Source organism: Mustelus asterias, chromosome 5 (assembly GCF_964213995.1).
Source record: "Mustelus asterias chromosome 5, sMusAst1.hap1.1, whole genome shotgun sequence".
Lineage (NCBI taxonomy): Eukaryota > Metazoa > Chordata > Chondrichthyes > Carcharhiniformes > Triakidae > Mustelus > Mustelus asterias.
Window position 1 is genome coordinate 142231168 of NC_135805.1, and position 14361 is coordinate 142245528.

At 45.7% G+C, this 14361-nt stretch overlaps 1 protein-coding gene across 3 annotated transcripts; it reads left to right on the forward strand.

Moving 5' to 3' along the window:
• The first annotated feature begins 2035 nt into the window (after positions 1–2035).
• On the forward strand, positions 2036–13064 carry eef1a1a (eukaryotic translation elongation factor 1 alpha 1a). Of its 3 annotated transcripts, none has more exons than XM_078213429.1 (8): positions 2036–2086; positions 4038–4219; positions 7609–7788; positions 7873–8169; positions 8975–9125; positions 9791–10047; positions 12360–12594; positions 12674–13056. In XM_078213429.1, the coding sequence occupies exons 2-8, from the start codon at positions 4076–4078 to the stop codon at positions 12796–12798; spliced, it is 1389 nt and encodes a 462-aa protein (XP_078069555.1). In that variant the 5' UTR covers positions 2036–2086; positions 4038–4075; the 3' UTR covers positions 12799–13056. The 3 variants fall into 3 exon arrangements, with proteins under 3 accessions (XP_078069555.1, XP_078069557.1, XP_078069556.1); XM_078213431.1 differs by having other exon boundaries at positions 2052–2145; XM_078213430.1 differs by lacking the exon at positions 2036–2086 and adding an exon at positions 2616–2738 and having other exon boundaries at positions 12674–13064.
• The last annotated feature ends 1297 nt before the right edge of the window (positions 13065–14361 follow it).

The window sequence follows — 14361 nt, forward strand, 5'->3', positions numbered from 1 at the left end:
CCACCCCCCCACCCCCCCCACCCCACCCCCCCCCCCCACCCCCCCACCCCCCCCCCCCACCCCCCCCACCCCACCCCCCCCCCCCCACCCCCCCACCCCCCCCCCCCCACCCCCCCCCCACCCACACCCCCCCCCACCCACACCCCCCCCCCCACCCCCCCCCACCCCCCCCCCCACCCCCCCCCCCACCCCCCCCCCCACCCCCCCCCACCCCCCCCCCACCCCCCCCCCCACCCCCCCCCCCAATGAGTCCTACAGGGAGGTCAAACCGCTGGGCGCCGCAGGGGCTGGGGTGTATTATCGACCCCGATAATCACCTTTTGGTTTGACGTTTTAAGTTTCCTTTCGACTTTGTTTTTGGTTCGGGCTGTTCCCCCCTTCCTTTTGGGGAGCCGCCCCTTTTACTTTGTCCCTAAGTTAATTTGAGTTCGTTTACTTGATTGGTGTCGAAAGAAATACCTGATGAGTCCTATTAAGTTGGTACCTTATAAGAGCTACAGGGAGGTCAATCTGTGATTCCCCATGCAAGTCCTGGGGGTTATCACACCCACCAATCCACCCCACCACAATCTCTCCCCACACACACCTACCACAGTGCACCTACACACACACACCCAGTACCATCCCGCCTGCTTGCCTTCCCACCACCCACATACACACCACAAACCTCATAATCAAACCCAACCAACACACAGCCTCCAGCATCCCCATCCACACATCCCATACTTTCACAAATTGCAGTACAAATGTCCATTTAGCCTATAAAAATTTTTTTTGGCGCATATTCACCCCCCTTTGCTGCCATGATATACTGAACTCGGATTAGTAATCAGTAAATTTTAGTAAATTTTACACCCAAGAAATGCATGTTTCACTTACCCATACCTTATGACTGGATGCAAGGGATCAAGCAGATACAGACAGTGTGGTGAGGAAAGGCAAGCATTTAAGACACATGCATTCTTGGCATCAGATGCTGGTGACCTTTCAAACTGGCCACACTGGTTCATTTTACTTGGGGAATAAGTTGCCTCCCACTTTTGGAGCAATTTTTCCAGGCTTCAAAGGTTGATTTATCTGCCGACATGTACAGTACCTCAACCATTTCCCCTCACATCACCTCTCCTGCTCCCCCAGCCCTGGTTCCTCTCTCCTGCAGCCAATTTAGCGCAGTGGCTGGTGAGGCAAAGTTGTCACGGAGGGGACGTCAACGGGGGACAAAGAGTTCATATAACAAATGAAGTAACAGATTCAAGACAGATTGAGATTATATTACAGCAGACAGGGAGAAACTGTTTGCATTGGAAGGATGGAGAACCAGCGGGCACAGATTTGAAGTTAAAGAAGCAATGGCCTCGTGACGAAAATTATTGATCTTTCTCTACACCCTAGCTATGACTGTAACACTACATTCTGCATCCTCTCCTTTCCTTCTCCTCTATGTACTCTATGAACGGTGTGCTTTGTCTGTATAGTGCATAAGAAACACTTTTCACAGTATACTAATACATGTGGCAATAATAAGTCAAGTCTTTCCCATGGTGAGTGGTTGAGATCTGGGTTATACTCCCTGCAAATGTGGGTTTATTAGAAGCTTTCAAAAAGATAATGGAATGGTCGGTTATCTGAAGAGAAAAAGGTTTCAGGGCTACCGGGGATGGACAGGTTGGCAGACGGGGAAGGGGGGAGGGGTGGATCCAGGTGAATGGGCAGCATTTGCAGCGGCGGCCCGAATGGCCTCTTTCTGTAGCTGCAACCGTTCAGCTCCCTCCCCCCACCCCCCGAGAGCACGAGCCGGAGACAACAGGCGGGGTCAGAGCACGAACCCGTGTGGTGGGCGAGCCTCGATGCACGAGCCGACCTGAAGGGGGCGGGGCTCGAGCCGATGTGAAGAGGGCGGGGCTCGAGCCGATGTGAAGGGGGCGGGGCTCGAGCCGATGTGAAGGGGGCGGGGCTCGAGCCGATGTGAAGGGGGCGGGGCTCGAGCCGATGTGAAGGGGGCGGGGCTCGAGCCGATGTGAAGGGGGCGGGGCTCGAGCCGATGTGAAGGGGGCGGGGCTCGAGCCGGTGAAAAGGGGACTGGTTGGTATGTCGAGCCGGTGTGAAGAGGCGGGGTCAGAGCACGGGCCGGTGCGAAGAGGCGGGGTCAGAGCACGGGCCGGTGTGAAGGGGCGAGGTCGGGGCCTCAGACGGTGTGAAGGGGGCGGGGTCCCAGCCGGTGCGAAGGGGCGGGGTTGGGGGGGTTCGAGTCGGTGAGAAGGGGGCGGGGTCGCGGCACGAGCTGGTGTGAAGGGGCGGGGTCGCGGCACGAGCTTGTGTGAAGGGGCGTGGTCGGCACGAGCTGGTGTGAAGGGGGCGTGGTCGGCACGAGCCGGTGTGAGGGGGGCGGAGTCGGGGCTGGAGCCGGTGTGAAGGGGGCGGGTTTGGGGCTCGAGCCGGCCTGAAGGGCGGGGTCAGATCTGATCCCTATGTGAAGTGGGCGGGGTCGGGACTCAAGCCGGTGTAAAGGGGGCGGGGTCGTGGCAGGAGCCAGTGTGAAGGGGGCGGGGTCGGGGCTCGACGGTGTGAAGGGGGCGGGGTCGGAGCTGGCGATGGTGTGAAGGGGCGGGGTCGGTGCTCAAGCCGGTGAGTGTCGAGGGGGGTCGGCAATTGACGTCAATCGGCAGACCCCCTCCCGGGCTTATTAAAAGCAGTGACGCAGCCGCTTTCGGCTTGTCTCCCGAGCGCGTGTGGAGCAGGTGGGTTATAGGAGGTGCTGCAGCTCGACGCGGCCATCCAGCCAAAACCTCCCCGGTTCCCTACGGAGGGGGGGGATGGTGATGGAGATGGAGTGGCAAACAGGGGGGCGCGGGGGAAGGAGCACTGCGGCTGAGAGCCGGTGCGAAGGGGCTGAGGGGAATTGGAAGCCGCGGCTCCGTTAGGCGCATCACCGGGCGGTCAGTCAGTCAGTCAGTGCGGTGGGGATCGGAATCTGTTCCCCCGGGGAATCTCCGCTCCCTGGGCCCCCCAAACGACAGCCGCCGCCGCAGCCGGTCATTTACTGTCCGTGAAGCTGCTGCTGCCTCCTCCCCATCTCTTGTAGCATCGACAATAAAAGGGCAGAGAGCCAGTGCAGCCGACAGGTGGGCGCTTTTATTGTGAACAATTCCTTGGGATTTATTTAAATACGAAATAATAAATCTGCTCGGGTTGTTATTTAATGAAGAGAATAAAATTTGCGCCGTTTTTCTCTTCCTTCCCGTTCCCCGGGCGGGAGCGGCTCCCCGCGGCTCGGTGCCCGTTAGTCAGAAAATGGCCGGTGTCCCAGGCCGGGCCCGTCAGTCAAAATGGAGGCGAGGGGCAGGCAGCGGGGAGCTGTCCAGCTAGCAAAGCAGCAGCAATATACCAAAAAAAGGAGGGAAAAGAGTTTGGAGGGCGAGGTAGGCTTTGCCTCCCAATTTGTAACCCGGGAGAAAGCAACATTTGCCTCCAGTGACAAGGGATTATTATAATCACAGAATCCTTACAGTGCAGGAGGGGGTCATTCAGCCCAGCTGGCCTGCACCCACCACAATCCCGCCCTATCCTGGTAACCCCACATATTTACCCTCCTAATCCCCCTGACACTGAGCAGGATTTTACCATGGCCAATCCACTTAACCTGCACATCTTCAGACGTTAAGGGGCAATATCCTATTGCAAATCCACCTAAACTGCACATCTTTGGACACACGGGCATTTTACCATGGTCAATCCACCTAAACTGCACATCTTCAGGTACTAAGGTGCAATTTAACATGGCCAATCCATCTAATCTGCATATCTTTGGAGTGTGGAAGGAAACCCACGGGGGAATGTGCAAACTCTGCACAGTCACCCAAGGCTGCATTCGAAGCTGGGACCCTGGTGCTCTGAGGCATCAGCACTAACCACTGTGCCATAATGAATCCCATAGGGTGGAGAGTGAAGTTTGCACGGAGGAGTTTTGGCCTCGACACTGATTAACTTTTCCTTTCTTTTCTCGCCAATGAATTGACCTCTATTCCTGGCTCCTCAAGGCTGAGTAGCACCTAGGCAACATCGTCTGGCTAAAGCAATGGGTAAGGAAAAGATCCACATCAACATTGTTGTGATTGGCCATGTGGACTCTGGCAAGTCCACCACCACTGGCCACTTGATCTACAAATGTGGTGGCATTGACAAGCGAACCATTGAGAAGTTTGAAAAGGAAGCTGCTGAGGTGAGAAAGTGAGGAAGATCAACTTTATATGGATGCTAATGTAAAGCTGGAATGTTGCCTTGTTCAGTTCTATAATTAAAGACCTGATCAGTGTGACAATGTTTTAAATGCCATGTAGGATACTGAACAAGCTGCATTGTAATGAAATTGTCTTTTTTTAACCCTCCCACTTCAGTTGTATCCATCACTGCAACTAGACACGAAGTTACTATTCTGTTTTTGTGGATCCGAGCTCTTGAAAAATGAGAATGAAACTACCAAAGTGAATGGTAGGCTAAATTCTGAAGAGAATCCAAGATGTTGCATCTATAGAGTCAGCAGGATTTGCGCTTACCTATCTTTATCTCCATTCATTTCTCATAGATCATAGAATCATAGAAACCCTACAGTGCAGAAACAGGCCATTCAGCCCATCGAGTCTGCACCGACCACAATTTCTGCTAAGCTTTAATTTACAGAAAGCAGTTAATGTACCACAATATGGTAGAGGGTTTTCTGGCTTTTGGGTGGAAAGAAAATAATCCTTTGAGTACAAGAAAGCTTTTATCCTGTGGTCTCAAATGAGTACTTGATTGAATATGATCAAATTTAAATTTCTCCAGTTGGATCATAACTGGAATGAATGTATATCCAAGTTAAGTTATGGCTCAGTAATGCTAGAGTGCTCAAAGGGTTAAATTGCTTATTTGTCTTGCATGGTTGGAGCATTGAATTACTAGGATCCCTACATCAGCATATTATAATTGTCCTGTTTGTATTTTTCTTTTCTCTAGAGAAGCCCCTAAATAGTAAATCCTGAAGTTGGTTGTACTTCAAAGGAAGTAGTTGGATTGGGTGGGTGGTTAAATGATGTGTAGATCTGTGCAGGTTGATTTTAGTTTTTGAAATTCCGTCGTGGGTAAACAAATTTGAAAGTTAGTAAGTTGCTATGTTTGGGCAGAAGGACAATTTTCAAATATTTTATTGCCAACCTTTTTCTTATCTCACAATTATTTTTTAATGGTATAGATTGCAGCTTGAGACGGTCCCTGAGACATTTGTGCTGTCTTAGTTGAAATGCATCAGTAGATGTTGTCTGTTCTCAAAAGAAACAGCTTGGGTATACACAAGCTTTTGAAAATGACTGACAGCAGTCCAAAAGAAAAATAAGTTGCAGTTTTAATTGCATTACTGTGAGGCTGTATTTCTCTTGCAGGATTCACTTGTCAGCCTGAGGCTGATCTAGAATAAAGAGTTCATAGCAAATTCCCCTCGATTCTCTGTTTTAGTGCTCAAATCACGGCTGTCATACATAGTTTAAATCGTAAAGCATCGTAGAATGGTTGCACAACAGAAGGCCATTCCTGTCATGTCATGTTAGCTTGAGAGCATCTTGGTTAGTCCCACTCTTGTTTTTTTTTCCCTGTCGCCACACATCTTTTCTTTTCAAATAATTATTGTTCCTGTTTCAAAACTCCTATTGAGTCTCACTCCATCATAATCTCAACTGCATTCCGGATCCTAACCACTTGCTACATCAAACAAAAGTTGTCCCTCATGTTTCTCCTGGTTCTTTTGCCATCAGCTCAAGTAGAGTTGAGGCTGAATCAGTGTCTTAGAAACATAACTTCCTTGCCTTTGTAGTCTGTGTCTCGATTTTATAAAACCCAAGATCTCCTATTCCTAACAACACACTCTCAAACTGCTCTGCCATCTTCAACAATTTGGCACATATATCCCCAGGTCCTTTCTATTCCTGTTCTTCTTTGGAATTGTATCCTTTATTTTATATTCCTTTTCCTCATCCTACCAAAATGCATCATTTCATGCATTCCTCTGGTTTAAGTTGTATGTCATGTGTCTGTATATTCCACCAGCCTGTCTATGCCCTCTTAAACTCTGAAGTTCAAATACTTCCAAGTCTTGTTAATTGCAAATTCTGATAGTGTTTTGTACACCCAAGTTAGATTAATGTAAATCACAAAGTAGTGACTTCTGGGGAACTGCACTACAGTGTGCTTCAATCAGGAAAAAGCAGCCGATCGCCACTACTGTTTCCAGTCACTCAGTCAGCTTTGTGTACATGTTGTCTTTCATTTCATGGGCTTCAACTTCACTGACAAGTCTGTTATGTGACAGTTTATCTGATGCCTTTAGGAAGTCACTGTCCAGCACATCAATTGCATAACCCTGTTACGTAATCAAAGAACCCAAGCAACTTTTTTTCCCATTTATATGCTATTGAGGCTGTTTAGATTCCTTTTATGTTGGCTGCCAGTCTATTTTCATATTCTGCCTTTCATTTCTTGCTTCACTTCCCTTCCGAATTTTCTGTCAGCTTGGTTCTCATTTGTATTATTCACCTGGTATCTAGCCCCACACAAACATTACAAATGGCATATGCTCAACTTTAAACAATCGATAGTTAAATTTTGTTAACTGAATGCAGCCATTTGCAGCATTTTTGTGTATGTGGATTGAATGTAGAAATTGAGTTATTCAGTTCCAAATGCAATTTTAATTTACTTTACATCCAAATCAACTGCTGCAGTCCTTGTGAAAGAAGAAAACCATTTCCTATTGACTAAGCAGCAAGTAAAATGTGGAAATACTTGATTGATTCTTTCCTAAGATGCTCAGTCAAGCTAAACAAAATTCCTTAGGACACAAGATCTGCTGAACTTGGTTCTGGGGAACCTTGATGCTAAGGGCCATGTGAACAAAAACTGGTATTCCCATGATCCTTCTGAAAGCTGATTGAAGGAACCCTGTCTATCAAGTTCTGGATACACAACCAATGCCCTGGTGGCAGGTGCGTTGCTGAGTCCACATGCAAAATCTTCAGCATGACCACTGGAACCACCAGTTAAATACTCAAACTTGCTTTCCATAATTTATTCCTGATTATTGTAATAAGTTGTGATCATCAATAGTTAAGCTGGTAAAATGTCTTTTCTGCCTGATGAGAGACAGAGGAAAAAGAGAAGTAAGCTACGATTTCTCAACAGCTAGTGTCATTAAAGACCAGTTAAGAGGTAAAGAATACACAGAACCTACTCTCACCTACTCTTGCATTCTGCAGTGAGGCAACAGGGAAGGTGGGAGTCTTAGTGAGTCACCAATGTGAAAAATGCTTGGCTTTGTGGTCTGATGATTTTTGAGGGAAAATAGCTATTTATTGGCTTCAGCACACAAAATATTGTGACAAGTGCTGATGTAGAAATCTACTAGTGGTTAGTATATAACATTGATCTGCATGAATAAGATTTGCTTTAAAACTTTGTCTTTGGTGCGTGTTTTCATTTAACAGAACTCATTAGTGTGCTGGAATTATGTCCCCATATAATTTCAGCATTCTATATTAGCTTGCAGCAGCTCTGATACACAATTAATTGCATTTATTCTCTTAGATGGGCAAGGGTTCCTTCAAGTATGCCTGGGTTTTGGACAAGTTGAAGGCAGAACGTGAGCGTGGTATTACTATTGACATTTCTCTCTGGAAATTTGAAACCAGCAAGTATTATATTACCATTATTGATGCTCCAGGACACAGAGATTTCATTAAGAACATGATTACTGGTACTTCTCAGGTGGGTATATAACAGTGTTGCCAAGGTATTTTGAAATCATGGCAATTTTGTCAATGAGTCAATGAACTTTTCCTTTATTTATAGGCTGATTGTGCTGTATTGATTGTTGCGGCTGGCGTTGGTGAGTTTGAAGCTGGCATATCTAAGAATGGCCAGACTCGGGAGCATGCCTTGCTGGCCTACACTCTGGGTGTGAAGCAGCTCATTGTTGGAGTAAATAAGATGGATTCTACTGAACCCCCATATAGCCAGAAGAGATATGAAGAGATTGTCAAGGAAGTCAGTACTTATATCAAGAAAATTGGTTATAATCCAGATACTGTGGCCTTTGTACCAATCTCTGGCTGGCATGGTGACAACATGCTAGAGGCTAGTGCCAACGTAAGTAACTTCGAGGGACTGTTGGGTTTGCTGCAACTTGTTTGTTGGTTTGTAACAGCCTTATGTAATCTTAAATGAGTGGCACAGTGGTTAGCACTGCTGCCCAGCTTGGGTCGCTGTCTGTGCGGAGTCTGCACATTCTCCCTGTGTATGTGTGGACTTCCTCCGGGTGCTTCGGTTTTCCTCTCACAGTCCAAAGATGTGCAGGTTAGGTGCATTGGCCATGCTCAATTGCCCCTTAGTGTCCTGGGATGTGTAGATTAGAGGGATTAGCGGGGTTAATATGTGGGGTTGTGGGCATAGGGCCTCGGTGGGATTGTCAAGCAGACTTGATGGGCCGAATGGCCTCCTCTGCACTGTAGGGATTCTATGATAAATGCTGCTGATGGTGGCTACCCTGACTGACAGTGGCTGGGATTTTGTCGGGTCGTTGGGGTCTTGCCCACTGGCCAGAAAACCAGTGGGGAAGCCCCCTGCTCATTAAGGAGTCTAATTGACATCCAGTCTACAGCAGTCAGGAATCCTGCATCGGCCCCTTCCATTCTCCGACCTAATCAGGGGAGGATTTATGTTCTTGGGAGACTGATGTGGTGCCTGTCGTGTGGGCCTGGTTGCCATGTTTCCCTCTGTGAAGGGAAATCCAGCCCAATGTTAATCTAATTGAATTGTTTGCCCCTTCCTAAGTGCTAACATGTAACTAAGTTAGGTAATTACCAGTGGAATCTATTACAATATAAATGTTATTTTACATGACTATATTGGAGTTCAACAATAGGAAAATATATTTGAGTTGTCTTTTATGCAGATGACTTGGTTCAAAGGTTGGAAGATCAACCGTAAGGAGGGTAATGCCAATGGAGTCACACTGTTGGAGGCGCTGGATTCTATCCTGCCACCTCAACGGCCAACAGAAAAGCCTCTTCGTCTTCCTCTGCAAGATGTCTACAAAATTGGTGGCAAGTATTTCAATTTTCAAAGTCATCAGCTGGCTGTTGAAAGCAAAGCACATTCATAACATCTAGATTTTGATAGTCAAATTAATGATGGACTTTCCCTTGTACAAAAAAATCCATTAGTGGGTGGCCAGAAATGACTATTGGACATTTAAGGTGCGAAAATTCTGAAGGCGGCCCAGTATCTACCTGATCGGTGCAGGCTTGGAGGGCCGAAGAGCTTGTTCCTGTGCTGCTTTGTTCTTTGTTGTTCTATACAGTACAATTTGTTAAAACTACACAAGTTGTTCAGATATGAAATGCTAAAATAGTAGTAACTCAGGACAAGTTCTTAAATGTCAATGAAGCTTATCTAATAAAAAGCAGTCAGCAAACTTGTATTCACGACACTAATCTGTGGCTTTCTGATCAATTGAAATAAATGAAATGTATACCACATTATTGCATTGTAAAATGGTGACGGTATGGGAGGGCACAAAGGTAGCAACTGTTAAAAGAAATGTCTGTGATCTGAATGACGATTTGCATATCTAACTGCTTTAGTGTTGCATTCAGATCTATAGTTGCTGTTTATTCAGCAACAGTTTAAGCAGTGGTGCTGTTGAACTGGGTCAGCAAGCGTGAACACTAATCTCTTATGAATCTAAACTGATTTTTTTTCCTCGCAGGTATTGGTACTGTACCAGTGGGACGTGTTGAAACTGGTATTCTGAAACCTGGTATGGTAGTTACCTTTGCTCCTGTTAACGTGACAACGGAAGTAAAATCTGTGGAAATGCATCATGAAGCCCTGACTGAAGCTATGCCTGGTGACAATGTTGGTTTCAATGTCAAAAACGTGTCTGTCAAAGATGTCCGCCGTGGCAATGTTGCTGGGGATAGTAAGAATGATCCACCAATGGAGGCTGCAAACTTCACTTCGCAAGTCAGTGATTTTTCATTCATTCATAGAAATCATAGAAATCCTACAGTGCAGAAGGAGGCCATTCGGCCCATCGAGTCTGCACCGACCACAATCCCACCCAGGCCCTACCCCCACATATTTTACCCACTAATCCCTCTAACCTACGCATCCCAGAACTCTAAGGGGCAATTTTTTTTTTAACCTGGCCAATCAACCTAACTCGCACATCTTTGGACTGTGGGAGGAAACCGGAGCACCCGGAGGAAAGCCACGCAGACACGAGGAGAATGTGCAAACTCCACACAGACAGTGACCCAAGCCGGGAATCGAACCTGGGACCCTGGAGCTGTGAAGCAGCAGTGCTAACCACTGTGCTACCGTGCCGCCCCATTCCTATTAGTTTGGTTAATCGTGAGGCTGGCTTTTGGTCCTGAAGGGAAGCCTGTTCTGTAGTTTTGAGATTTTTGTTCTATAATTTTTGAATTGCGGTGCTGGTCAAGTTAGCAATTGCATCCTTGTCACTGTCAAAATGCAACCAGCAGTTGGAGCAACAGTGATTGGAATGGTGCCTGCTCTTTTTGGTCTTTGATGTAATGGCAGCAACATGTGGGAACTAGTTTCATAGAACTTATTTCACAATCAAATCTTTGTTCTCCTTTTTGGTTAGAAAAATGGTGCCTTGTTCTATTCTAATTATCAGCAGTGATTCCCAGGAGACTGGTAAGCAGGCATTCTTGGTATGGGCACTAGTAGCAGCTGTTTCACAGGGCCAAAGAAAATATTTGCAATATACACCTCATGTTCCAATATACTCTGGTTTCATTCAACGTCTTGGTGACCAGATGTCAGTTCATTGTTGATTCCATCCAATCTACAGCAACTTTATCAGATCTTGGTTTTCCCATGTCTGTTTGCCTGCATGCATTTTCTGCTGCTGTGAACCTGAGCCCTTGCTCTTTCTTTTGCTCTTTACCCCTGCCTTTGACTGTGCCTCCTTTCTTTTCTCTAACTTCCACATACTCTACCTTAAACCCCAATCCTTGTTCTGTATTGCCTGCCCAAATGTGGCATCAAGTTTCTTCCTCCATCAGCCTCTGCAATGAACAACTTCTCATCTTTGACTTCAACTTCCATCTCAACTCTTTCTCTCTCCCCCTGAGTTTACTGCTGCCCTTTCCTTTCAAAATCTTTCCCACCCATATATATGGCCACTCCTCTGAATCTTCTGAACTCGCATCTCTTCAGTCTCTTTGTTAGCAACACTGAGGCAAGGGAGTCTTTGATTTTCTTGTATAGCTCTATGCCCATTGTTAGCTTCCCCCTCCAATTTCATTTTTGTCTGTCCCTGGAAAAACTTTCAGGAGTAAATGACCATTTACTCCTGAGCTTGAATTCCCAATTGTTTGGCCTATGGCCTACAATTCATGACTTTTTTGTGGTTATTGATAAACCAAACCACTTGATGCCCTTGTTCCCATTAATCCTGGTATACCCCTCATTCTGCTCCCTTGGCTGCTAAGAGTTACAGATCTGGCTGGAACACTTGAAAGCATTCAGTTATCCTGTCCATTACTAAAATTGTTCGAAGAACATCCAGGAATGCAACTTTATAATGCCAGATTCTCTTCACCACAAATCATCATCTTAAAATCTGTTTCTTCCAATTCTGATCTGGCCACAGCACAGAAACAGTCCCAGTCAAAGACACAAATAACAACATTCTTTGTAACTCTGACTATGGAAACTTGTCCTTTTCTCGTCCATTCAATCTGTCTGCAACCTTTGATAAGGTTGACCAAACCATCCTCCTTCAACCCCTCTTCTCTTACCAGCTGGATGGAGCTACCTATTTTGTTCCATTCTTATTTATCATGTCTTAACCAGTGATTTCTCTCATTCTGTAACCTCGAGTTCTCCAGGGATTTCTGCTTGAACAGACCAGGTTCCACGTGTCTGCCAGTGAAATGCTTTAACAACTACCACCACCTCTTTGGATCCCTCTGCTGTTTTTTTATTTGTGATACTGCTTGTCTGAGCAGAAATTTTCTCCTGCTAAATATTAGGAAGACTGGAGCTGTTGTCTTTTGGATCCATCACAAAAATCTGTTCCCTAACCACAGTTTCTTTCATTGGTAATCTGTCTTAAACTTGTATTTGAGGTTAAGATGCCCCTTAACTGACCTCCGTAATAAAGCTTTTGATCATCTGCCCTAATATTTGTCTGGGTTCTGTATTTATTGATAATACAGCTGTATAATTGTAATTATCCTTTCCTTAAAAAAATTGTCCTGTTTATATTACACAGTGCAAATCCAATTTGATGCTTATTGCAGGTAATCATCTTGAACCACCCAGGGCAGATAGCTGCTGGCTATGCTCCTGTCTTGGATTGCCATACTGCTCACATTGCTTGCAAGTTTGCTGAGTTAAAGGAGAAGATTGACCGTCGCTCTGGAAAGAAGCTGGAAGACAATCCCAAGTTCCTGAAGTCTGGGGATGCTGCCATTGTTGAAATGATTCCTGGAAAGCCCATGTGTGTTGAAAGCTTCTCTGAGTATCCACCTCTGGGTAAGTTAGACCACACATAACTGCTTCCCCTGTTGCCATACCAAGCTGAAAGTAACAAAGACTCTGTTAAATATTGCAGGTCGTTTTGCTGTTCGTGACATGAGGCAGACTGTGGCTGTCGGTGTCATCAAAGCTGTGGAGAGGAAGACCACTGGTGCTGGCAAAGTCACCAAGTCTGCCCAGAAGGCTCAGAAAAGCAGATGAATTCTACATCTGTCAGCTGCCACTTCAGCCTCAGTTGGAGGCCCAGCTTTAGAGTGGAAGATCACAGTTTATCATTTAAGCTCCATAATGAAAGACTGGTTAATCAAAATGCATCGTAAATACTTCAGAAGGAAAGGATTGTGGACCATTTCATTAATCTACGTTGTAGCAGTTTTAAGTTATTAGTTTTAAAAGCTGTACTTTTAAGTGGAAACCAATGCCTTGACCAACATTTCTGTCATAGAAATTAAAGCTGTTAAACATATATGGCACCTGTTTTCTCAATTTTCTGGCAAGAACTCAACTTCTGAAACTCGCATGTCTTCCTTGCCCAAATTCCATTCTTATGCTTCATTCAGTTGCTTTAGACTATTCTGCTGTTATCTCTTCACTCATTTGCTTTTGCATCCATCCCTTGATGCCCATATCTCCAATCTAGCAATCCATGTTTTGAGAAACCTAACGGGTCTAGTGATTAGTTGTATAAAGTGTCTAATTTGGTGATAAAACTAACATTTATGAATGATTACACAAATACATTTGAAATGGCTGGTTGGAAGCCATTGGGTTTTGTTTGTAGTTAATGTTACTATGTAAGGTGGGGTCTTGTGTCTGTTTGACTTTGACAGTGTTATTTCATAAACAGCTGATATATTTTGTATGGATTATGCATGCAAGAGGGGAAGCAAAGAGGATGGTGTGAGGGAATATCACATGGGGAGGTGGTGGTGTAGTGGTATCGTCACTGGACTAGTAAGCCAAACATTTGGGTACTGTTCTGGGGAGCCAGGTTTGAATCTCTCCAAAAATCTGGATGATCATGAAAGGGCGGCACATTAGCACTGTTGCCTCACTGCTCCAGGGACCTGGGTTCGATTCCCGGCTTGGGTCACTGTCTGTGTGAAGTCTGCATGTTCTCCCCGTGTCTGCATGGGTTTCCTCCAGGTGCTCCAGTTTCCTCCAACACTCCAAAGATTATGGTTAGGTGGATTGGCCGTACTAAATTGACCCTTCGTGTCCTGGGATGTGAAGGTTGGAGGGATTAGCAGGGTAAATATGTGGGGTTACGGGGATAGAGCCTGGGTGGAATTGTGGTCGGTACAGGTTTAATGGGCCTCATGGCCTCCTTCTGCACTGTAGGATTCTATGATCATTGTCAATTATAAAAACCCATCTGATTCACCAGTGCCATTTTAGGGAAGGAAATCTGTTGTCCTGGCCTGTCCTACATGTGAAACTAGATCCATAGCAATGTGGTTGACTCTTAACTGGCATACAGTTCAAGAGCAATTGGATGGACAACAAATGCTAGCACCCACATTCCACAATTTAAAACAAAACATACAGGACCACAGACGAGCACCACTTAAATCATTCCGTTTTAAAGTGATAAGTCTAATTCTGGGTATTGTTTCATTAAATTTGTAAATCATAGTAATATGATCAGCCCCTCAAACAGATTGGCTCCTTGGTATTTATATGGTTCATGAAGTCATTATGTTAATTGAGCTAGTATACAGGAGGGCATGGTTGTGCAGTGATTATACTAGAGTAGTGACCGAG